The sequence below is a fragment of the Symphalangus syndactylus genome, chromosome 19 (genome assembly GCF_028878055.3).
Source record: "Symphalangus syndactylus isolate Jambi chromosome 19, NHGRI_mSymSyn1-v2.1_pri, whole genome shotgun sequence".
Lineage (NCBI taxonomy): Eukaryota > Metazoa > Chordata > Mammalia > Primates > Hylobatidae > Symphalangus > Symphalangus syndactylus.
This window is the reverse complement of record NC_072434.2, coordinates 85,730,612-85,755,856: the sequence shown is the minus strand read 5'-3', so window position 1 is coordinate 85,755,856 and position 25,245 is coordinate 85,730,612. Positions and strand designations below refer to the sequence as shown.

Here is a 25,245-nt window from a genome sequence, read left to right as displayed (position 1 = left end):
AGAGTATCATTATGTGATGCTTCCCTTTATCCCTGATAATTTTCCTTGCTCTGAAAACTGCTTTGTCTGAAATTAATATAGCTGCTCCAGTTTTTTTATTTGTGTTAATACATCTTTTCCCATCCCTTTTTCATTGTACTCTACAAGTATCTTCCATCCTTTTCTGTATTTCCTATTCATTTTCATCTCAGTGTTTTTATTTGATTATTTTCTGTAGATATGTCTTTCAGTTCAGTAATCTTGCCTTCTGCCATGTTAAAACTGCTGTTAACACCCTTGTTAAAATTCTTAATTTTAGTTATTTTATTGATCTGTTATAAAATGTAATTTTTAAATAAACTACAGTTCTCTGAAAAAAGTCTTCATCTTTTAATCCATTTTCTCCATATGCCTATGTTCTTGCACATGCTAGTTACTTTCAAATCCTTGTTTGCTAATTTACTATCTCGATTGCCTTTGGATCTGTTTATTGTCTTTTTTACCTCTCTTGGCTTACAATCATATGTTCTTGTCTCTTGGCATGCTTAGTAAATGTTTTTACTTAAAGGTAGACATTATATATAAAAAAATTTTGGAGGCTCCAGTTAATATTTCTCTAGAGACATTATCTTTTCTCTCTGCTGGGCATATACAGAGGGGCTTGTAATTTAACCCCAGAAGCTGTGCTGAATCAAAACTATGTTTTATTTATTTATTTTTCCCACATATGCATGTTTTACTTTTTGAAAGGTTCTGTCTTCCTTTGGTTCATCTACAATCCTGGGATATATTGTTAGTGTTTTCTTCTGTTCACTGAGGGTCTTACCCTCGGCAAATCCTGAACTGCAATTTTTATATCGATATCACAGTAGGACTGCAGAAAGCAATGCTTTGCATTTAGGATGACTTCTGCTGAGTTGTACAGCCTCCCAAGTCATGCAGCTTCAGAAATAGGCAAATTCTTTAGAGAGAACAATGGCTCTCCCCCAGGATCAACCCTCTACTCTTCCTTTTTCACTGGAATGTTGCCTCTTCAAATTTCCAATTATATGTCTCTAGTCCTGTGAGAGGACTTTCACACTCTCTGGTTTCTGTCCTCCAGCTGTGGCCCTCTGCCTGGGAAAAGTTCACATTCTCAGCCTCTTAGTTTGCAAATAGAGTTGACAAACATCCTCACTTGCAAAGTAAAGCTGCCAAACATCAGCTTACCTTTCTGCAGTTTTTTTTACTTTCCAGAATCTTGGCTTCTTTAATGTCTGCTCATTTTGTTGCCAGAAAGGGCTCCCAATCCAGACCCCGAGAGAAGGTTCTTGGATCTTACGCAAGAAAGAATCTGAGGCGAGTCCACAGAGTAAAGTGAAAGCAAGTTTATTAAGAAAGTAAATGAATATCCTGGCTAACATGGTGAAACCCTGTCTCTACTAAAAATACAAAAAAATTAGCCAGGCCTGGTGGCGGGCACCTGTAGTCCCAGCTACTCGGGAGGCTGAGGCAGTAGAATGGAGTGAACCCGGGAGGCGGAGCTTGCAGTCAGCCAAGATGGCGCCACTGCACTCCAGCCTGGGCAACAGAGTGGGACTCCGTCTCCAAAAACAAACAAACAAAATAAAATAAATGAATAAAAGAATGGCTACTTCATAGGCAGAGCAGCCTCAAAGCCTGCTGGCTGTCCATTTTTGTGATTGTTTCTTGATTATATGCAAGAAATAAAAAAAATAATAAACAAGGGTGGATTATTCATGATTCCTCTTTTTAGACCATATAGGGTAACTTCCTGATGTTGCCATGGCAGTTGCCATGGTAAACTGTCATGGCACTGGTAGGAGTGTAGCAGTGAGGATGACCAGAGGTCACTCTCGTCACCATCTTGATTTTGGTGGATTTTGGTGGGCTTCTTTACTGCAACCTGTTTTATCAGCAAGGTCTTTATGACCCATATCTTGTGGCAACCTCCTATCTCATCCTGTGACTTAGAATGCCTTCACTGTCTGGAAATGCAGCCCAGTAGGTCTCAGCCTTATTTTATCCAGCCCCTATTCAAGATGGCGTTGTTCTTCTTCTAATGCCTCTGGCACTTTGGCAGCTGTCTCATGCCATTACATAGTTTGAAAATTTTATTGCATTTTTCTAGTAATTCTCATAGGGACTATGAGTCTGCTGCAAACTACTCTATCTAATGTGGCAACAGAAATCCAGGTTATCCTTGTTTGAAGTGAAAAATGTCCATCTAGGATGTTTTCAAGAAGGCCTTTGTGTTTCCTAAGGACCAAGAAAGCACACTTGAGCATGAATGGTGAAGTAGTTCACTTAAGAAAGGAAAGTGATGTCAGACTCTGAGTCCAAGGAAAACTGTTCTGAGTGAAAAGAGAGCTACATAACCCATGGACTAGATATGAAAATACTGTAAATTTTAATAACACCAAATGAATGACATCAAACTTCAAAACTTGTAATAGCCTCATTATTTTTGCTTGTATTGTGAAACCCCTTTGAAATATAAGAATAAGTGTTGTTTAAATGTGTAGAACTCCTTTGGACTATCGATACAGGAGGGGATCCCACAAGACAGTGTAAAGGATCGGGCAGGAAATATTAATGATCTCATCCTATTGAGTCCTTTGGGACATGGGGGTAGCAGTAGAATGTTACTTCAGAGAAGTGGCAAGAATCCAACTGGAGAAGCCTCCCATTAGGAGAGCTCACTTAGCTTTCCTGCTGCTCCATAGGTAACGCCTTTTAAGAGTGTTTATCTTATAAAGACATTGACAGGTAAGGTAGTGCAAAGGAAAACCTCTGTGATGACGGAATTTTTGGTACTCAGTAGCCCTTCAGATTTCTCTTGGTATATGTAAGGCTAGCTTTGCTCACTGGTCTTGAGAATTTGTGTTTTTGGTTACATATGGGAGTGGGAGATGAATCTGATTTGATGCCATGACTGACACCTGCTCTTACTTCCCCTAGGTGGAAAGAAGTGAATTTATGGTCCCTTGCTTCTCTTCCATTTCCCTTCACCAATGGAAACTCTGTTTTCTGGTTTCCTTCACCAGGAAAAAGTATAGTCCTAAATGACTGAACTAGCTCTCAGTGTCAGGTTAATGGCTGATTTTAATGCCATTGCCTTGAGAAAAACAATTTCCGGCTTTTAAGATATGAGTAAATGAGAGAGCTACTGGAGACCGGTGTTGGGGATGGGGGGTAGGTGGAGGGGAAACTCAGCATGATTGAAGTCCATTTGTAGATTTAAAATTCTTGTTGCTGAATGTATAAGCCTAAAAGTTACTCAGAAGGAATCCCAGGCCAGTCGTGGTGGCTCACCCCTGTAGTCCCAGTACTTTGGGAGGCTGAAGTGGGCAGATCATAAGGTCAGGGGTTCGAGACAAGCCTGACCAACATGGTGAATCCCCGTCTCTACTAAAAATACAAACATTAGCCAGGCATGGTGGCATGCGTCTGTAATCCCAGCTACTCAAGGGCTGAGGCAGGAGAATAGCTTGAACCTGGGAGGCAGAGGTTGCAGTGAACTAAGATCGTGCCACTGCACTCCAGCCTGGGCAACAGAGCAAGGCTCCGTCAAAAAAAAAAAAAAAAAAAAGAGGCAATCCCAATATTCAGAATTCATTATCAGCTGCTGCCTAGTGTATCAAATGCATACATTCCACTGGTTTCCATTGGTTCCATTGTTTTCCATTGAATTTTTGTTAATGATTTTGTGGTAGGTTCTGGGAAACCTGAAGGCAAAAACAAAAATGTGAGGCATACTCATTATTACTCCAAGAAAAATACCTCAACATTCTCATCTTGTGAAAGCAGCTTAGTGAAATTATCTTCTTACAACTAGACCACAGGATAAATACTTCTGAAATTTTGTAGGTTGACTTCAGCTCTGTGTACCTTAGTTAAAATAAATTTTGTGGTAATTTATTTCCAATCACTTAGTTATCAATAGAATTTTAAAAATGATCTGAGATGACTACTTTCTTAAAATTTGTCTAAAACTCCCATTTATTTAACAATTGAAGATAGTAGGCCAAAAATAGTTAAACGGCTTACCGAAAGATACACAGCTGGTTTGTGATTGGTGGAGAGGCTGGGAACCAGAAAGCTGTGTTTGGGGTTTTCCACTCTACATCACCTGGCCTGTGACGCCAGCTCTTGGGTGGCTACGTAAGTTTCTGCCTCTTCTATCAGCTTCTTGTTTTTCCCTAATGTTATGTTCTTAATAGCCTCTTGGACTAATTCTTCCATATGCTGTAAGTGACTCAAATTGATAACACTATTTTATTCAGAAGAATTCCTAGAGATGATACCTTGTATATTTTTTTGAAGAAATAATCTGCTCTCACATTTAATAATTTGCAAAAAAACATGTGGAAAACTGTCCTGTGAAGCTATTCCATGCCACCCTGTCACTCGCTCAGCTACCCAATTCACCTCCCTATGGGCCACCTGTGTTATTAGATTCTCCTGTAGCTTTGCAAATGTATTTTATGAATATACAAGGAAATAAATTTTATATTTTTTTAATGCCCTTTTTAGTAACAACTTTTATTGTGACAATAAAGACCTCCAATGTCAATGTCTGATACCGAGGTACTTTTCTCATGGGTCTGTGGATTGACTGTGGCTCTGCTGGGTCCAGTGGGAATCAGCTGGGCTCAGTTGTGTTCAAGCCAGGTCTACTCCACCTGTTTTTTCTGGGATCCAAACTGAGGGAGCAGCAGCTACGTGGTCATGCTCATCTCATAACAGATGGTGAGAGTGCCCTAGGGACTAGCAAACACACATGCTGCTTCTAAATCCTTTCCTTGCAATTAGCACACTCTCATTTCTACTTGCATGTCATTGCTTAAAGCAGATCACATGGCCCAGTCAAGAGTTAATGGGGTAGAGAAGCATATTCCTCCCACAGCGTGGTTGGAGGAGTGACTATTTGATGGCTAATGATGCTGATTATTAACCTAGTATGGGCTTACAAACTATATACTCTGTACTTTTATTTAACATATCTTGGAGATATTTGTCTGTTAGTATATAAACACTTAAAATTTTTAAATAACTGTACAGTATTTCATTTTATGGATTTCTATGATGTAACTAGTCAGTTCTCTATTGATGGACATTTTGATCATATCTAGCACTTCGCTATTACAAATATTACTGCAATGAGTAATATACATATATCATTTTGCATAAATGCAAGTTCTATCTGCAAAATAAATTCCTTGAAGTTGAATTGTTGGCTCCAAAGACAAATATTTAATTTTGCTAAATATTGCAAATTTCTTCTCTGTAGACTTTGTATCCATACACATCTCCAATAGCAGTATGGGAAAGGGCTTATGTCACCATATTTTTGCCAACTCTCTCTGTTACCCAGCTTTGAATCTTTTCCAATCTGGTGTAAAATAACAGTGTTGATGTTGTCACTCTTATTATTTTGTTTTGTTTTTTAACCACAGTTATGTTGGCATATAATTCACTTATCATAAAATTTACCCTTTCTAACATGTACATCTCAGTAGGTCTTAGAATATTCACAGTATGGGCAACCATCACCACAATAAATTACAGAGCACCTTCATCACCCCAAAAGTAATCCTGTACTCATATTAGTCATTTTTCATTCTCGATCCCCCTATCCCTCAGCAGCCATGAATCTACTTTTGTCTCTAAGAATTTGCAGTCTGGAGATGTCATAATTGGAATGAAATATCACGGGTTTTTTCACTTTGCATACTGTTTTCAAGGTTCATCTATTGAACCTCATCGTGGCATGTATCAGTACTTTATTCCTTCATGTGACTAATTTTTCATTATATGAACATACAGCATTTTATTTCTTCATTCATCAATTGGTGGACACAGGTTGTTTCCACTTTTTGGCTATTATGGATAATGCTTCTCTGAACATCTGTAAACAAGTTTATGTGGACATACACTTTCATTTCTCTTGGATAGATACCTAGATGTGGAATTCTGGGTCATTTGTTAATTCCATGTCCAACAATTTGAAGAACCAATGCACCGTATTCCAGAGTGGAAGCATAATTTTACAATCGTTCAGCAATATATTAAGGTTCCAATTTTTTCACATCTTCACCAATACTTTTTAATTTCAGACATCTTAGAGGATGCAAAGTTTTATCTCACAGTGGCTTTGATTTGCATTTCTCTAGACCTAATCATTTTCCTATCTTTCCACGTGCTTATTGGCCATTGACATAGCTTCTTTGGCAAATACCTATTCCTCACTTTTTAGTTGAATTATTTGTCTTTTCATTGTTTAATTGTAAAAGTTGTTTTATATTCTTTTTTGTTTGTTTGTTTGTTTGAGATGGAGTCTCGCTCTGTCACCCAGGCTGTAGTGTAGTGGCACCATTTCAGCTCACTGCAACCTCTGCCTCCCAAGTTCAAGCAATTCTTGTGCCTCAGCCTCCCAAGTAGCTGCGATTACAGGCATGCGCCCCCACACCTGGCTAATTTTTGTATTTTTAGTAGAGATGGGGTTTCGCCATGTTGACCAGACTAGTCTCAAACTCCTGACCTCAAGTGATCCTCCTGCCTTGGCCTCCCCAAGTGCTGGGAGTACAGGTGTGAGCTACCACACCCGGCCTGTTTATATATTCTTGATAGCAATCCCTTATCAGATATATGATTTTGAAACATTGTCTTTCATTGTGTGAGTTGTCTTTGTTGAAGAAACCGTTTTTTCCCAGTGAATGGTCTTGGTTCCCTGGCCAAAAATCAATTGGCCATAGGGATATAGGTTTTGTTTTGGACTCTCAACTCTAATTCCTTCATCTATGTGTTTATCCTTATGCCCTTGCCATGCTGTCTTGGTTTCTGTAGCTTTGTAGTAAGGTTAAAATAGGGAAGTGTGAGTCCTCCAACTTTGTTTCTCCATTTCAAGATTGTTTTGGATATTCTGGGCCCCTTGAATTTCAATATGAATTTTAAGATCAACTTGTAAATTTCTCCGCAAAAGGCAGCTGGGATTTTGATAGGAATTGTGTTGAATCTATAGTCAGTGTAGTTTTAAACTATATCTATTTATGAATTAGGTAGAACACATTTTTAAGGCCATTTGCTTTTCTTTTTCTAAACTAAGAACTTACATATATTTGGCTCTTTTCTTGTGGGTGTCAGTTCCAGTTCTGTTCTTGTACCACTCAAATTATGTTTGGAAACAAGACTAGAGGGATGGGCATGTTTCATAATTATATTGGAATATTGACTCATACACACTTTTCTCCATGATCCCCTCAAAAGGATTGGGTGCACTGGTGTTATGTTAGAGAATATTTGTTTGAAACAACCAGACCTAAGCAATTAACTTAAATTAACAGGAAAAAGAAACTCTAAACTCTTTTTTTTCCCTCTCCTCAGAAGACAAAGTGGTATTTATTGAAATATCCATGGATTGAAAAATGTTCCAAAATAAGTTTCCTTAAAATGGCCAGACAACTCATCCTTGAAAGAAAGTCATTTCACAAGATACACCAATTTATTCTTAATGTATATTTTTCTGTCAGTATTATTTTTCTCCAGATGTTTTATTTCCCTGTTCTTCATGCAGATAATTTTTAGAATTCTTGTCTTCCCTGTTTTGAAAGAATTTTCTTTAGTTTTTTATGTGTTGTCTCTCTCTTTCTCTTATCTAGTATGAGCTTATAATTATTTATGCTTCTCTTGTATTATCCAATTTTCTACCTCTAATTTATAGGTCTTAAATTTAGCCCAGTCATGTCACTTGGAAGAAAATAGCTTAGGTATATAGCCATGCCTTGGTTAGAGAAACAAATAGCTCCTGGATGTGTCAATGCCAGAAAATGAAGTGTCACCACAAGGGCATCCAATGACAGACAGGGACCACTTTCTTAATCCATTTTGTGTTGCTATAAAGGAATACCTGAGACTGGATCATTTATTTTAAAAAAGAAGTTTATTTGGCTCATGATTCTGCAGACTATGCAGGAAGCATGGCATAGGAATCTGCTTCTGGGGAGGGCCTCAGGCTTCTTTCACTCATGGCAGGAGGTGGTGAGTTGGTGTGTGCAGAGATCACATGACAAGAGGGGAAGCAAGAGAGAGGGAGGAGGTCCAGGCTCTTCTTAACAACCATCTCTCTGGGGGAACTAATAGTGAATTCATTCATCCCCATAACCCAGGGAGGGCATTAATCTTTCATGAGGGATTCATCCCCAGGACCCGAACACCTCCCATTAAGCCCCACCTGTAACACTGGGGATGAAATTTCAACATGAGGTTTGGGAGTGACAAATAGCCAAGCTATAGCAGCCATCTTGCATACTGATCAAGGGTCAGTGGTCAGTGATTTTGCTGCTGTCTCAACTATGGTAGGAATGAGATTATAAATACAGGCCTTTGAGGTTTTTTGTTCAAAATATGAAGACCTCTTATTCTATTCACCTGGGGTGCTGAAAGGGCCCATTTTCATTCACTCCAAATTGGCTCTCCATGCCAGTGGCCATTATTCAATTCTTGATCACTGAAGGGCTCTGTAGATTGCTAAATGGCTCTGACTGTCCTTGATAATGCATTAGAGAAGTGAAAAAGGCAGTGGCATTACAGCATAATTAAATTCAACTCATGAGCAAGGTAAGATGACCATGCTTTTTAAGCAAGTTTGCTCTAAGAGCCTGCTGCTGTCTCTTCAAATCTGTCCCTGGGAGCAGCTCATGTTTTACATCTGTCCAGTCTCTCTCACCTCTTTAACGTGTGTTGTCCTGGATGGTGTCCCATCATGATTTTTGGTGACAGGCACAGTCTTGTGGAACATGGCTAAAGACCCACCCCCTGGGATATGCCATAAGGAAAAAAGTCATACATTACAGAGCTTAAATGTGGCATTTCTGCTGGAGAATGGTATGAATGAAATTTTGTTCATTTTTATTTAACATCTTTCTCCTAAAGAGGCCAAAGGAGGCCAGCTTTATACATGTCACTGCGAATCATCTCAGCGTCACTCAGAAGTGGTACCGAATTCAGAAAAGCATTTTAATGGTGCTTTTGGCACCACTGGCAGAGAGTACTGATATTTGGCATTTCTGGGTAACCATGTTCTCTAGGCATTTTCCGTTTAGTAGTTTCAGAGAAAAAGAGTTACTTCAGGTATGGCTGCAGTTATTTTTTCAAGAAATTGAGGAAAGAGAGGAACTAACCTCTGTATAGGTCCTCTTGTGTGCCCACACACTGTGCTAGATGATCAACAGGTATTATTGCATTTGATCCCATGACAGTCCTGTGAGGTAGGTTTTATTATTTCCCCCTATTTAAAATAAGAAAACTGAGGGTCAGTGAGGTTAAGATCACACAGCTCTGACACGACAGAAGTGGGCTCTGAGTCCTGGTCCAACTCACAGGCTGAACCCCCTCTTCCACACTCACTATCCCACCCTCATGGAGGCTGAATGAAGAGCCTAACTCAGGATACCCATAAGGTGGCATAAGGTTTGGCTGGCCCAAGAGACTCGTGTTCCGTACAATCACACTTCTCTTATATGCCAAAGGGCCTGTTTTCCCCTATAAGGTTTTAGGAAATGCTTTTCAATAACTTTATGTTTTCTAGAACAAAGGCTATTTATTTCTCACACTCCTAGCCAAGTTCACAGGAAACGGGTCTTTTGTCAGAAGAGGCTAACCATGACAGAAGCCCCTGATATAAGTGAGATTACCAAGGATCACTTGCAGATGGTATTTTTGAGCCATTTCACTCTTTACAAATGGATCCCAGACTAGAATGTTCATTCAAGGACAAGCTGTGCTTTCTGCTGCTCTATAAGCATGAGCAGAGAATGCGTGTAGGAGAGAGCAATACAGGAGTAGCTGAGGTCAAAATAGAAGACAGAAAGCCAAGCGTGTCTTGGAAATCGTCTTGGAAATTGATGGCTGTATCACGTCAGCTTCATTGATGGTGCTGGGACTGACCCATCACAGCTGCCAGAGCTGGAAGGGAGCTCAGAGATCACCCCACATGATCTATTCATTTCTCAGATGGAAAAATTGAGCCATTGGAGATAAAGTGACTTGCCCAAAGTTAGGCAATTAAGACTGCCCACTTCTATTCCAATGCCCTTTCCATGGCACCACAATTATTTCAAGGTTGTGGAATGGTAAATGGCTTATAATTTTTCTATTTTCAATCTAATATATGATCTATTTTACATATATTATTTTTACTAATGTGAAATTTTTTGAGCAAGAAATAAATTCTTTTATTTTAAGCCAGTGAGATTTTGAGGTTTATCTGTCATCATAGCATTACCTGCCTGTCCTAAATAATGCATGTGCCTATTGAGATGATTATGTACTTTTTCCTCTCCTAATGTATTTATTATATTACGATATAAGATTTTCTGATGTTGAGTTATCCTTGCATTCTTGAGATAGCCTTTATATTATGGCATAGGAATATATATATATATGATGTATTTGATATATATATGTATATATGTTACACTTAACTAATATTTCATCTATTTTTGACTCTAGGATTACAAGTGAGATTGGTCTATCATTTGCTTTTTTGTCCTGTTCTTGTCCCGTTTTGATATTCTGTTATTCTAGATTCATAAATTGGCTAACTTTTCCTCATTTTCTATTCTCTGAAACAGATTGCTTAAGATAGAGATGGTGTATTCCTTGAGTTTTGAGCAAAGGGGAATTGTAGCATAGAATGAAGTTGGAGAGGTGAGGAGGAGCCAGATAATTTAGGGTCTTGAAGGCCATCATAAAATTTTCAGATTTTATTCTAAGGTCATTGGGAAGCTATTGAAGGATTTAAGCTGCTGAACAGCATTATGCTCTTTTATGTACTTTAAATACAGTCACACATTGCTTCATGATAGTGATACATTCTGAGAAATGCACTGTTAGGTGATTTTGTTGTTGTGCAAGCATCATAGAACATACTTACACAAACCTAAATGGTATAGTCTACTACACACCTAGGCTTTATGGAATAGCCTATTGCTCCTAGGCTACAAACCTGTACAGCATGTTACTCTCCTGAATACTGTAGGCAATTATAACACAACAGTAAGTTTTTGTGTATCTAATCATAGAAAAGCTACAGTAAAACTATGGTATTATAATCTGATGGGACCAGTGTCATATATGCAGTCTGTCATTGACCAAAATATCATTATATCACTGTGTCCATTATCTGAAGAATGCATTAAGGTGGTTAACAATGAAAGCAGAAATATTTAGAAGACTACTTAAGCAGTCAAGGTAAGAGATGACAGTGGCTTGGGCTAAGATGTGACAGAGGAGGTAGGAGAATTGAATTGTCTTGATGTGATATTTATTTAAATATATATTAACAAGATTTGTTAATGGATTATATAAAAGAGTAAGGAAAAGGGAGAGATTACAGTTTGCTGGAATGAAACCTAGGCTTTCACCTGTGTAACTGGGTAGAGAATGTCCTAATTGCTTATATGGAGAATTCTAGAAAAGGAATAATTTTGGGAGTGTAGGTAGAGAAACCAGTAGTTCTGTTTCGGAACTGAATAAATAGAAGTGGCTATTAGAGGAAATTTGAGTTTGGAGCTCAGGAGAGAAATCAGGATATCATAGGTCTATTGATGGCATTGAAAGCCATGGAAGTGGATGAGATCACCAAAGGAGGGAGGTGAGACAGAGAAGAAGTCCCTGGGGCAAGAAAAGAAGGTGAGCCAACAAGAGATAAGCTCATCCTCCATAGGACTTGAGTTGCTCTCTGGTGTTCCTATTTGGAGTCTGGATGATTCTCCATGTACTTGGGCTGTGAACATTCAGAAACTTGTTAATTTTGTTAGGCACAATGTTGGTGCTTAATAAGTAAAGGTTTGATTGATTCATAAAAAATACTGTTACTTGTGGGGCAGATGCTTTGGAATCAGCAGGAGCTCTTATAGACAACTTCCCTGGCCTCTCTCTCTCTCTCTGCAGTGGCTCAATAGGGAGATGTCAGGTCCTCTTCCCTTAAGTATATCCTGGCCTAAATGTTCTGCTTGTGGTCAAGGTAGAGTTGTGTCATCCATGTTTGGGAGTCCATATCATGCTTATATGGGATGGGGAATTGGGTATTCAACAGGACTGCATCTGGTACACATCACATACAGGTCCCATGAGGGAGAGGCAGCCTCAGGCCAGGACAAATCTGAAGGCCTTGAATATCATATCCCTCGCCCAGGGCAGGGATTGTTAATCAGTCTCAATATTCCTTCTGCTGATCTTTCGGGTGCTTTCAGCTCTTTCTCAACACAAAGTATTCTGGTTGGCTGAACCAAAACAAAAGCAAAAGCTTTTTTGTCAATCAGGGAATAGACAGATGTTGGATTTAAGAGCTGGGGTGTTTGGGGGAGTTCAGTGGTATGTGTTTAGCTGCTCAAAATGATCAAAAGATATACCTCCAGGGTTTTGGCATGCTGCAGGGTAGAATACTAGGCTAGCCTAAGAACTTTGAAAAAATCTTGAGAAGATATCTTGTCTTCCAAATATCTTGTTAACAGGTTGGTTCTATTGGTCAAAGATAAATAACACTGATTTTATACCTTGAAAAATTAGCCCTGGAATTACTCATGATAAGAAAAAAAAGTTTTTTCAGAGAGTCTTGTATTTAAGGATATTGGAAAACACCACGTGTGTCAAGAAGATTGAAAGCTGCAGAATGGTTGGATAAAGTACAATAAGAGAAAACTTACACAGTGCAGATAGAAACTCAAGTTCCTAAGCTCTTTACCACAGATTGTGTATAGCCTTTCAATTACAGGGTTATGTGTGGGTGGTGACTTATTATAAAATGCAAAGTTGATAGGCATAATTAACTAATTCAAGAATGAGTTCCTAAATGTTTTTCTATAAATTTCAGAATTCTGTAAATTAAGTAATTTAAATAAACATGTTCATTCCTTCCTCTTTTTTTCTTTTTGCTATTTGTTTCTTTTTAAAAGCAAGTGTTAGGTTTGTAGAAATTTGGTAGTGCTAATGCTTGATTAACTGGAAGAGCTCAGAAATATTTATAAGTAGAAATGATGGAGAATCAAATACATGGAGAATAAAATAACTATAAATGAGTTCTTGTCTTGGCATGAACAGATGCCATCTTACCCTAAACAAGATAGACTTTGCATCTTCTGAGGAACTTCAAGGTGCTGACCAGCAGATATATTTAAGACACCATGTGACAAAGACCTACCTCGTGATAGGTAATCCATGATAACACATACTAAATGTTTCTTGGTGTGCAATGAAGGCTAAAGCAGCTTTTCTCATAATCACACTTCAGCAGTGACCACCATAGCCCCTTCTGTCTCTCCAATGTTCCAAGCTCAATAAGTCCCCTCTGCGACAGAGGTCTTCCCTGGTACCACCATAACTCAAAATGAACTCAATGAGGGAATTTATTCTTGGTATCAGTTATCTGTCATTTTTCCTACTTAATGCCAATCTTGTCCCAATTTACATTAAAATCATATTTTAAGTCCTCTTACGAAAATGGCAGCATTCAGTTTTCGTTTTCTTTTTTCTTTTTTTTTTTGAGACAGAGTCTCTCTCTGCAGCCCAGGCTGGAGTGCAGTGGTGCGATCTCATTCACTGCTACCTCTGCCTCCTGGGTCCCAGTTCAAGCAATTCTCCTGCCTCAGCCTCATGAGTAGCTGGGATTACAGGCATGCCACCATGCCCAGCTAATTTCTGTATTTTTAGTAGAGGCGGGGTTTCACCATGTTGGCCAGGCTGGTCTTGAACTCCTGACCTTGTGATCCACCCGCCTTGGCCTCCCAAAGTGCTGGGATTACAGGCGTGAGCCACCGCGCCCAGCTGGTAGCATTCAGTTTTCAAATGATTTCCTCGTATGTCATCTCATTTTGTAGTCAAAGAATATAAGAATTGGAAGTAACTTTTGTGGGCACCTAGATAAGCATCGTTAGTGTAAGAACATCCCCTCTGCAACTTTTCAAACTGGGGCCATTCAACTTCCTTCAAACACCTTCACAGATGTGCAGTTCACTCCTCAACTAAGGCCACTTTGAACTGCCCTAATTGTTAGAAAGTACTTCCTTCCGTGGAACTGAAATCTGTCTGCCTTAAACTTTTATCTGTTAAATTTAAATTTGTCCTGTGGGGCTTGGCTGTTAATGTTCGATTCTTTTCCCACAGAAGAGTCTTTTAATGTTTTAAGAAAGTGATTGCAAATCACCCAAGTCTTCTCGTTCAGGGACAAAATATCTTTTATTTCTTCCAGTCATCAGAGTGATTTTGAGCACCTTTGCCATCCTTATTGCTTTCCTTCAGCTTCATTAAGTCACTCCTTCACTGAATACCTACTTTGCTCCTGCTGTATGCCTGGCACTGATCTAGGCACTGAGTGTACAAGAAAGGTGCAATAAGTAGTGGAAACAGGACAAAATCTCTATGCTCCTGGATCTTACATCACTGAGGTGGGGTCGGAGCATAAATGAAGGATTTATATCCTTGGCACATGCCATCCAGGATGTTCTAGATACGTCTGCACAAAGCATTGATGGGCCCATTTCCTCACACCTCCATTCATTTCGTTGGTACTTCTCCATCACTGTATTTCTAGAAATGCAATTTGTGCTTATATTATCTTTTTTTGGTAGATGTGTGCTGTTTTTGAACAATATTGAGTTTGCTCTCAACCACAAACAAAAACCCAGTATCTTTTGTCATTCAAACTGATGTTCAGTTATATTTTGTCCATGCTGTTCTTAGTGCTAATCCAGCCCTTTCTGTTTGTCTTAGTCAGTTTCAGCTGCTATAACAAAATACCACAGAGTGGGTGGTTTATAGACAACAAATATTTATTCTCACAATTCTAGGGGCTGGGAAGTCCAAGATCAGGCTGCCAGCATATCCAGTGACTGGTGAGGGCCCAATGCCTGGTTCGTAGATGACCATCTTTTTGCTATGTCGTCATGTGGTAGAAAGGTTGCAAGGGAGCTCTCTGGGGTCTGTTTTATAAGAGCACTAATCTCATTCATGAGGTTACCACCCTCATGACCTACTTACCTCCCAAAGGCCCCATCTCCTAATACCGTCACTTTGGGAATTAAGATTTCAACATATACTTTCTGTAAGAATACAACATTCAGACCATTGCACCCACTGAAGTATAAGTCTTAACATTTATTCTTGCTAAATTTCATCTTACTTGTTTCAGCTCATCTTTTCAGCCTGCCCAGATCTTCCTGGGTCCCCATGCCATTAGCTATTCCTCATAGCTTTGTGCCACTTATACATCTGATTGACTGTGTGAGTTCACTGTGCCCAGGCCCAGATAGGACAGGGGCATTCTGAGGGCAGTGCTTCGAGTCCTCCTCATGGAGCTCACCTTTCTAGTGTGTCCTGCTCAGTTCATCAGTGCTCTTTTTGCCAGCCTCACTCAGCCTGTTATGAGTCCAGTGAACTGTTACTCGACCCTGTTTTACCAGTACGTTTTCAAAGCTAAAGCAAAATGTCCTGTCAAGTGCCTTGCTGAATAATATATATTGCCTTAATATAGCCCTCATTTGACAGTTTACAGACCATATTTGAAGAGGAAACGAGGCTAGTCTGAGATGAGGTGTGATCGGTGAACATTCAGAGTGGCTCATTGTTCACCACTTTTCGGTTTAAGGGTTCAAAACTCATCCAATTACTGACTGGTTAAAGCTCATACTTCCTGGCTGGGCACAGTGGCTCATACCTGTAATCCTAGCACTTTGGGAGGCCAAGGCAGGTGGATTGGCTGAGCTCAGGAGTTCGAGACCAGCCAGGGCAACACAGCAAAACCCCGTCTCTACTAAAATACAAAAAATTAGTCGGGTGTGGCAGCATGTGCCTGTAATCCCAGCTACTAGGGAGGCTGAGGCAGGAGAATTGCTAGAACCTGGGAGGCGGAGGTTGCAGTGAGCCAGGATTGCGCCACTGCACTCCAGCTTGGGTGACAGAACAAGAGTCCGTCTCAAAAAAAAAAAACAAAAACCAAAAACAAAAACTGAAACTTCCTAGCATAGGCTGTAGGTTCTGTGTAATCTGTCCACAAGCTATAGACCACCTTCATTTCCATCCTCCAATCCCCATATGTCACTTCTTCTCTTTGAAATCAGCCACGCCAAAATTTTGCAGGCCATCAAACCTTTGCCTTTATTCATGCTTCTGTGATTTGGCACGTTATTCCACCTACCTGAAATGCTGCTGTGCTCTTCCTCCTTGTAGTCCATCTGGAAGATCCCTGATCAATTTTTAAAGACCCTGCCAGAATGTCCCCTTTTCATGGAAAATGTGCTTTCCTAACACTTTGTATGCACCTGCACTTAACACATTGCACTACAGTGATTTATACATCTGTCTCTCCTATCTGCCTCTGCCATGGGAAAGGTCCATTCATTCATCATCGAAGACTACCATGATGCTTGGTGTGGTGTGGGAGCTCAGTAAACATTTGTTGAATTCTATTATAGAATTTTCCCATGGATGGGTTCTGGGCACCAGTCCAGTTTGTGCATCCATGTTCTCCCTCCTTTCAGGCAAATTGACTCTATTTTGCTATCTTTTTTCTCCACCATGCTTTAAAAATTGCTAAGGATTTCATTTCCAAATTCTCTCAGTGCCAATGGCTGGGACTGCTCTGATCCTGGTGATGAACACCATCGAGCACCCTTTTACTATTTCTTCCCTTATTTGGGGTCTCAGTTGCCTCTGAGAGAGTTGCCTCTTCTTACATAATATGAAGAACACCATATCTCAATCTAAAGACTAAGGTTTTAGGTCCTGGCTCTAATTCTGTCTCGGTGTGTAACCTGGAGGAAGTAAATTCCCTTCACCAAAGCCCAATTTCTTCATTGTAATTTGAGGGTAATCCCCTTCATTTTTGTATTTTATTATTCTAATTATGTCTTCTATAATCTTCAATCTAGACTGTTCTCCTTGGCTAGGAATTCGGAAACCAAACAGGAGATGAGTTCCTCTGCGGTTTTTCACCTTCAGGGGAAATGACTCCTGTTGTCCGGCTGCTGGAGCTCTGCTCCCATAAGCTGCCTGGTAAGAGCCCCAGGTATGGCCTGTTCTTGCTATGCCTTGCCCTCCTATGGTGACACTGCCTCTCTCATCTCTCACAGTGTCATTCGGATCCAGTCACCTGGCCTATTTCTACACTCTGGACACCACACACTACTTGCTGCTACAGCTACAAGTACATTGTAGCCACAGCTGCTCCCAATATCTGCTCCACAGAATTGGTGGTTAATTTCTAGGCCACTGCATCTCTTGATATGGGCAACATGACTACTGCCAGACTGTCTTTCCAAATATTTAATTTGCCTTGGAATAAAAAGATTTTCACAGCAGAGCAAGACAAGGCAGATAATACAAATTTTGTTTTATGGCTAAGGAAACTGAGCCTTAAAATGATCAAATTACTTGCCCAGTGCTACCTTGATTTTAAGCAGAGGAGACAGGCTAAAGCTCAGACATTTTGACGCTTTCTCTAGTGGTGTTCCATCATGTCAAAAGGGCAGGAACAAAGTCTCAATATTTTTAGTATTCCTTCACAAACATTATACCACAACTCATTCATAATATGTGCTCAGTTAGGCCGGGCGCGGTGGCTCACGCCTGTAATCCCAGCACTTTGGGAGGCCGAGCTGGGTGGATCATCTGAGGTTGGGAGTTCGAGGCCAGCCTGACCAACATGGAGAAACCCCGTCTCTACTAGAAATACAAAATTAGCCAGCGTGGTGGCGCATGCCTGTAATCCCAGCACTCAGGAGGCTGAGGCAGGAGAATTGCTTGAATCCGGGAGGCGGAAGTTGTGTTGAGCCAAGATCATGCCATTGCACTCCAGCCTGGGCAACGAGAGAGAAACTCTATCTCAAATAAATAAATAAATAAATAAAATAAAATGTGCTCAATTAATTTGCCAGTTAATTAAAAAGTATATGACATTTTAAAATTGGGTAACTTTGGAAATACTCAAGATCGGAATTTAAACATGTCAACTGGAATGAGCGAGGAATAAACTCATGAAGAAGACAAATCATAATTTTTACTTCTTTTTTTCTTTATCAACTCTGACATTAGTATGGAATTTCTAATTAGAAGAAAAATGGCCATGAAATGGACAAAAGGATAGTAAAAGTGAAGAATAATTCATTAATGAGGATATTGCACTGTAAATAATTCAGAGTTGATTACAAAAAAGAAGATATTTATTTAAAACCTGTCATTTGGGGTAAGATTTCCCAAACTATTTTGCTTTACTTTATGCTGCTTATATCAATCTTAATTGTCTCATACAATTCCAATGTAGTATTGTGAACAATATAATCCCCTTAACATTGTTCTCATCTCTGTACTTGCCCCTGTGTCACTTATAATTCTTTCGCACAATAAAATCTCAAATTAATAAAGTGCTTCTCTTAGAAAATCAAGATGCTTTCTCCACGTTACCATTTAATTACGTCTCAAAGCATTCCTCTGTGAAGTGGGTGTGTGTTAGGAAGAGGAATTAGTCTTTCCCATTATGACACATAGGAAACAGCTTGGAAGAGCAGATCATTTCCATCCACAGGGGAACTTGATGCTAATTCAGTTCGGTTCGAGGTTGTTGACTGGGTTCTTCCAGTATACCCAGTTTTCAAACAGAATCATGCTAATAGACTCAATCACCCAGTAACTCGGCACATAATTACTGGATATCGACTATATATCAGACTCTGTTCTAGACATTGAGGATATAGCAGTGTGAACAGAAGAAGAAAAATCTCTGACCTTATGGAACTCATATTTTTCTAGGAGGAGACAGACATCAAACATAGTAGATAAATTGTACAGTATGTTAGAAGGAGACAAATGCTCTGAAAGGCAAGTAAATCAGTGTAAGGAGAAAGCGGAGTGCAGGGAAGGTACATGGTTTTCTAGAAAGTGGATAGAGTAGCCCTCACTGAGAGGATGCCAGTGGAGTAAAGCAAGAGCATTCAAAGCAGAGGGATCAGCCAGTGCAAATGCCTGGAGGTGGCAGCATGCTTGGAATGTTTACAGAATCCAGGAGGGCAGTGTGGCTGGAACAGAGTAAATAAGACGGAAAGGGGCACAAATTGAGGTCAGATGTGGCAGAGAGTGTTCCAGAAGTGCCTCTTTCGCATTTTAAAGGTGTCTTGCCCTTTATGCAACATAGGGTGTTTTGGAGGATTTTAAGTAGAGAAGGCCCACGATCACTCTGGCGGCTATGTTGAGAACAGACATAGGTGGGAAGGGATGCAAGCAGAGACCAGTTAGAAGGTTGCTGTCTTCAACCAAGAGAGATTCAATGGTGCCTCAAAGCAGGGAGGAAGCAAAGGAGATGTTGTGAAGTGACCAGATTCTAGATACAGTTTTTAGGTAGACCCAATGGGACTCACTGATGGAACTCTATGTGAGCTGTGAGAGAAAGGAAGGACTCTTATCTTCTGAATGAGACTGGGAGCTCCTTGAGGACAAAAATCACTTGTTATATTTCTTTATGATCTTTATAGAAACCTAAGAAGGCTTCATGCACAATAAATACATGACTAAGTTTTTGTTAAATGGAAAAAGGAGGGAAAAAGCAAGTCTATATCAATAGACTTGGGGTTCCTATACCCACAATGATTTGCAAAAATAGACACTATTTCCTGTATTTCCACAAAATCTTAAAAATCGACTATTTTTTCCCAAGGTAACCCTACTGAAGCTAAAAAAAATCTTGAAATGTCTTTGTTGGGGCTGGAATTCATTACCTTGATGAGGTAACAGGTCTTTTATCTGCTATTTAGAAGTTCTGCCTGGCATGCAAAATGGATGTATTATTCCCATTTAATTTGTTTGACAAAAATATTAATAAAATACAAGGCTTACAAGAAAAATAGTAAAATGCTTTGGATATAATGATTGAGAATCACATATTCACACGGTTTTTAAAGAAAGAACCCCCCCCCCAAAAAAAAAAACTACTCCACAATATCTATACTTTCTTTTTTATTCTCCTTTACAACATAAAGGTCTCCATTATCTAGAACGAAAGCACAAAAGAGAACATGTTGAATCTTATGATGGGTTTTTGGAGATGATCTAGTCGAATTTGCTAAGTTTATATGTGAAAAACATCAGTCGTAGAAACGTTAAGGTGATAGACATAATTTTGTTTCCAATACACAGTAACACAAATTCTGAGTTGTCTAATGAGGCCTAACAAATAACAGTAGAAAAATTGTGAAATATGCTATTTCTTGAATCTTCCTTCTTCATGTTTGCTTGGCAACAGTAATTAGCCACAAACAATCTTGAGTCATAACTGCCCAGAGAGCACGGTGAGAGGTAGGTGTGTGGAGGGGTGGCAGATGAGGGAGAAAATAGAATGAGAGGCACCTTGATAGGAGAACTCTAGCTTTTTAAAACTCATACTGTTGCTAGGAGGCATTTGTGCATAATTTTTCACAGGGCTTTACAGTCACACACAGGCATATTTGAGTCAAGACTCTGATATTTAGAAGGTGTGTGACTACGGCCAAGTTTCCTAACTAGGACATTGGTGTCTTTACATACCTTATAGGGAAGTTTTGTCAGCTATGGTAAGACTATTTTTAATATGGTTAGAGATAGCAGGAATTCAATACATGATATTTTTATTGCTAGTAATTTTCCTAATGGGTTTCAGCATTTCTTACCTTTGTGTTTGAATAGAAACTCCTTCACCCTTCATACAGTAGATAGCCTGCTAGTCCTTGAAGAGCCCGGTTTGAATGTCAATCTCTCCTTCAGCAGTTCATACACTGTCATTCAGTTTTTCACTTACATGCAGCTATTTGTCTCAAGATCTTATCTACCTAAGTTGGATTTCTTGTAGAATAGTGAAAAGAACCCAGAAGTCTTGGATTTGAGCTCTGCCAGCCACTCTTTCATGAAAGTGGAACCATTATGAATATAATGGAATGAGGGATGTATTATGAGAACTTACACAATTGTTGAGAAAGTTATTTTCCAGAAGTAGGAATTCACAGATCTGAGAAAAGTCACTATTGGATTTCCTGAGGTCCTTGTGTGGATGGGCAAGTCAGAGCTTCCAGGGGAATCTGGGAGGCCCGCCACATCCAGGATGGGGACCCTGAAAGAAAGCTGGAAGAATACTCAGTGAAAAGCTTTTGTCTTTGCCTGGCTACTGCCTCTTTGGATCCATGTTAAGGCCCTTGTGATGGGTGTGTGGCTACTGTTGATCAGCTGTGCTGGAAATTTGGAAGATCTGAGTGTGAAGTGGGGGAGGGCCAGGACATGCTAGAACCCTCCAGGTCTCTGCATGTGTTGTCACAGCAAACTACAAAGACCTTGAGAGAGGAATAGATACTGTTTCACTCTGCTTCCCAAATCTTGCAAAAATTCCTCTTTGGGCCAACCGTACTTACATGCATACAGGCAAGAGGATCCTAAAAAACATTGTTCCAGCTAATGCAGTCGACAGAGAACAAACCACCACTGCCACTTCTTGGCTATGTTGGTTGTATTGGGAAGTTGACCCAACCTTTCTGATCCTCTCCTTCCCTATTGTTGCATTGATGTAAATGAGATAACTATTATAACTACCTCTATAGGGTCATTAGTAAGAATTAAATAAGATAATGCAAAAAAATCCATTACAAAATATATAGCTGGATGCGGTGGCTCATGCCTGTAATCCCAGCACTTTGGGAGGCCAAGGTGGGTGAATGACCTGGGGTCAGGAGTTCGAGACCAGCCTGGCCAACATCTCTACTAAAAATACAAAAATTGGCCAGGAATGGTGGCACGTGCCTGTAATCCCAGCTACTCAGGAGGCTGAGGCAGGAGAATCACTTGAACCTGGGAGCAGAGGTTGCAGTGAGCGGAGATTGCGCCACTGCCCTCCAGCCTGGGTGACAGAGCAAGACTCCATCTCAAAAAAAAAAAAAAAATTACAAAATACAAAAGAACTTATCAGATTACTGTTACTAGATACATCCATTCATTTCATTAACGTATGTTTATTGTGCATCTACTATGCACCAGCAACTATACTATGCCTAGGATCCGAGGTAGTGACAATATCCTTGCTATCTTCAAGCTGAATCAGACATAATTAGATATTCAAGTGGAGATGTAAAGTGAGCATTTGACAGGCTGGATTTCAGGGGATAGGTCCTGGTTACAAATATACATTTGGAAGTTATTAGTGTTTAATAATGAAATACTAAAATGTATGAGCCTGAATTAGGTCACTTTAGGTAAAGTGCGTGTCAATTGAGAGAAGAGGCTTAATGTGTAAGATCCAAGATGCTTCAGAATTTGGGGGTCAAAAAGACAAAGAGGAACAAGCAATGAGGGTGAGAAAAAACAGCCAGTAATGCAGAAAGAGAAATAATAGAGAGTGGTGTCCAGGTTAATTTATGCTGCAAAGACAATTCATATGACAACTGAGGATTGACCATCAGCTGAGCACCATGGAGGTCATTTGCCAAAATGCAACAGGTTCGACACGGAATGGAAAGATTTTGGCATAAAGGGAAGCAGGAAAATAGGGTGGCAATAAGTGGAAAGGGTGTCAAGAGATATTATATATATATAGTTTATGTGTGTGTATAATTTATATATATATATAAATTAAATAGAGCCAATTATATATAATAAATAGAGCTATATATATATACTTATCTATATAGGCTCTCTCTATACAGAGCTTGGGTACAGCTTCCTATGAGGATGGAAACTTTACCCAGAGATGCAAAGGAGGAGGAAGACTGCTTCCTTCAGGCGGTTCTCCCTTAAGAGGAAAACGGTCAAACTGAGTGAGCGTGCCCAGTTGTATCTGCAAATTTATTAATCCAAGTCATGCAAGTCACATCAACTTCTCAGGAGCAGACTGAGCAAAAGGGAAGAGAGAAGGCTTAAAGGAGGGATAAGTAGATTTCAGCGAGAGCAAGAACGTTAAAGAAATATTTCGAGAAGTCGAAAACGAAGAGAATTTTGCTGAAGAAGATTCTAAGTTCCACAGGCTACTGTGGAAAGACGTGGGGAGTTGGAGTGGGAGATAGGTCAGAGTAGAGTGTGTGTAGTTTGGGACAATGATATTTCACCTGTAGTACTTGGAACAGGGGCTAGGTTAGATAAATATTTGTTCCTTGAGAGAAACCTGACAAGACCTGCATGGGGCTGGGGTAATACATTGGTCCACATGGCCCCCTGTTTGAGTAGAAGTGTTCATCTCCAATAAGGTCTACTCTGTTTAGACCAAGGGGTCAGGAAAGGCTGACCTTGATTATATTCTCCTTCTGTCCCTCCCTCTCCTCCACACCTGGCCCAGTAGAGGAAGGAAAACTAGATTTACAGCTGATCTTGATTACCTTCTCCTTCTCTTCCTCCCTCTCCTCCACACCTGGCCCAGTAGAGGAAGAAAAACTAGATTTACAGCTGATCTTGATTACCTTCTCCTTCTCTCCCTCCCTCTCCTCCACACCTGGCCCAGTAGAGGAAGGAAAACTAGATTTACAGCTGATCTTGATTACCTTCTCCTTCTCTCTCTCCCTCTCCTCCACAGCTGGCCCAGCAGAGGAAGGAAAACTAGATTTACAGCTGCCCAGCCCTTCCCCCCGAAAGCCAGAGGCACAGGTTGCTTTACTACCACCGAGAGAAAAGTGCTCTGTCTCCTTCATGTCGTTCTAATCCTTACAGAAGAATTTGTGGCAGGAATACGAAGACTATAGCTAGGAGGATCAGCACCTCAGAAGCTCTTTGAAAATTGCTAGAGGATGAGGGCAGTGGGCAAGAGGAAAGTTCCTCTGAGCACCTTCTGTTAAAAGGAGAAGCCAGGCCTTGGGGATGTTCCTTCAGTTTCACAAGTGGCAAGATTTTCACCTCCGGTTGGCAGCTTTCAAATCGTTTCCCATTTCTCCAACTTAGGAAGAAGCTGTGAAAACCGCAAGCAAACGGGGATGAATGATTCATTTGGTCCTGGCCATTTCCTTCATTCCTAGGATGTCTCAATATCTCTCTACTCTGTTATTTCAGCATAATAATAATAATAATAATAATAGTAATAAATCATCTGCTTCCCTGGGACTTTCAGCGGAGTAGTTAGGCACGTGATGAAACCTTGCTTTGCACGGGGCTCCATCCATCCATTCATCCGTCCATCTGTCCATCCATTCACTAGACCACCCACCCACCTACCACCCACCCATCCATCGCAAAGCCTTCCTCCCTTTCCGGCTTACACTGGGCGTTAAACTCCGGTCTCTCCAGGCCTCCGGCGCACGTACACACGCGCGGGCCGGCGGGCGGGGTGTGCGGAAGCGCGGGCCGGCCGCGCCGGGGGCAGGACTACAGCCTCCCGAGGGGCGCGAGGGCGGGGAGGCCGGGGAGGCCCGGGAGGCCCGGGCGGTGTGGCGGCGGCCGAGCCGAGCCCATCCGAGCCGGCACCTTCGGACGCCCCTGTCCCACGTGACTGTCCCCTCCTCCCTCCTCCCAGTCGCGCGCACGGGCCGGGCGTCTCGACTCCCGCGCGCGCTCGGCTGGTCCCAGTCCCCGGGAGAAGAAGCGGAGGAGGGAGCGAGCCAGCGAGGCGGCCCAGGGGAGCGGGCGCGAGTGGCGGCTGCCGGAGCCGCCTGTGCACGGGCGGCGGCGAGGCGAGGGTGGCGGTCGCCTGAGCAGCTAGAGCCGGGGCGGCGCGGAATCCGCATCCGCCGCGAGTGTGATGAAGCTACCCTGCCTCGCTGCTCCGCTTGCCGCCAGCTGACACCGCCTGCACCCAGCCCGCCCGGGAGGGGAGACGCCGCGGGGCCGTGACCTTGGCGGAGGAGGTAAATAGCCGAGGCGGGCGGGGAGGAGGCAGCGCCACCCAGAGCCCTCCCGGCCCCCGGCCCGCACCCAGCCCTCGCTCTGCGCAGCGGGAGCGTCCGCGGGCGCAGGGCGGCCGCCCCCGGGAGCCCAGCGCCGGGGCTGGGCTACGGGCGCCGCGCGCACCCCGCGGTCCACGGTGCTGAAACTGCTGCCCGGCTCCGGCGGCCGCCGCGGCGCGGGGCACAGGCTCGCCTGCCATTTGCTGCTGCCGTGAGAGCGAGCAAGGGGAGCAGGGGCTTGCCTGTTTCCTCCTCTTTGGCTGGTTGCTCTGGAGGCTTCTGCAGTTAGGCTTTTACCTACGGTGACCCGGGTTAAATGGCCTGAAGGCTTGACCTCTCACTAGTTCTTGTTGCCGGGACATATTCTGGTGTCTTCTTGCAAAAATTAGGCAGGATT

At 41.4% G+C, this 25,245-nt stretch overlaps 2 protein-coding genes across 10 annotated transcripts in view; one reads left to right on the top strand and one right to left on the bottom strand.

Moving 5' to 3' along the window:
- Positions 1-881: 881 nt before the first annotated feature.
- Positions 882-24,808, bottom strand: LOC129458115 (tRNA (guanine-N(7)-)-methyltransferase-like). Its single transcript, XM_055233712.2, has 3 exons — positions 24,225-24,808; positions 9,162-9,268; positions 882-3,707 (listed from the first exon to the last, which is right to left on the bottom strand). The coding sequence occupies exons 1-2, from the start codon at positions 24,687-24,689 to the stop codon at positions 9,206-9,208; spliced, it is 528 nt and encodes a 175-aa protein (XP_055089687.1). The 5' UTR covers positions 24,690-24,808; the 3' UTR covers positions 882-3,707; positions 9,162-9,205.
- RGS7 (regulator of G protein signaling 7) overlaps positions 24,363-25,245 on the top strand; it is a 583,792-nt gene continuing 582,909 nt past the window's right edge. For 3 of the 9 annotated variants that reach the window (XM_055233704.1, XM_055233702.1, XM_063613530.1), the window contains exon 1: positions 24,477-24,809. The gene's annotated coding sequence lies outside the window, so the exon portion shown is untranslated. Of the gene's footprint in view, positions 24,810-25,245 lie in introns of all 9 variants that reach the window. The other 6 variants (XM_055233710.1, XM_055233708.1, XM_055233709.1 and 3 more) reach the window with 4 other exon arrangements.

Bases quoted from the DNA above. Each gene is read 5' to 3' on its own strand.
- LOC129458115 (XM_055233712.2), bottom strand. From the start codon at position 24,689: ATGCGGATTCCGCGCCGCCCCGGCTCTAGCTGCTCAGGCGACCGCCAC. The intron at 9,269-24,224 runs GTAAGCCGGAAA...TATTTTAAATAG, and splicing joins ACCGGAGTTTAACGCCCAGT to GGGGAAATAATAAAACCTAC.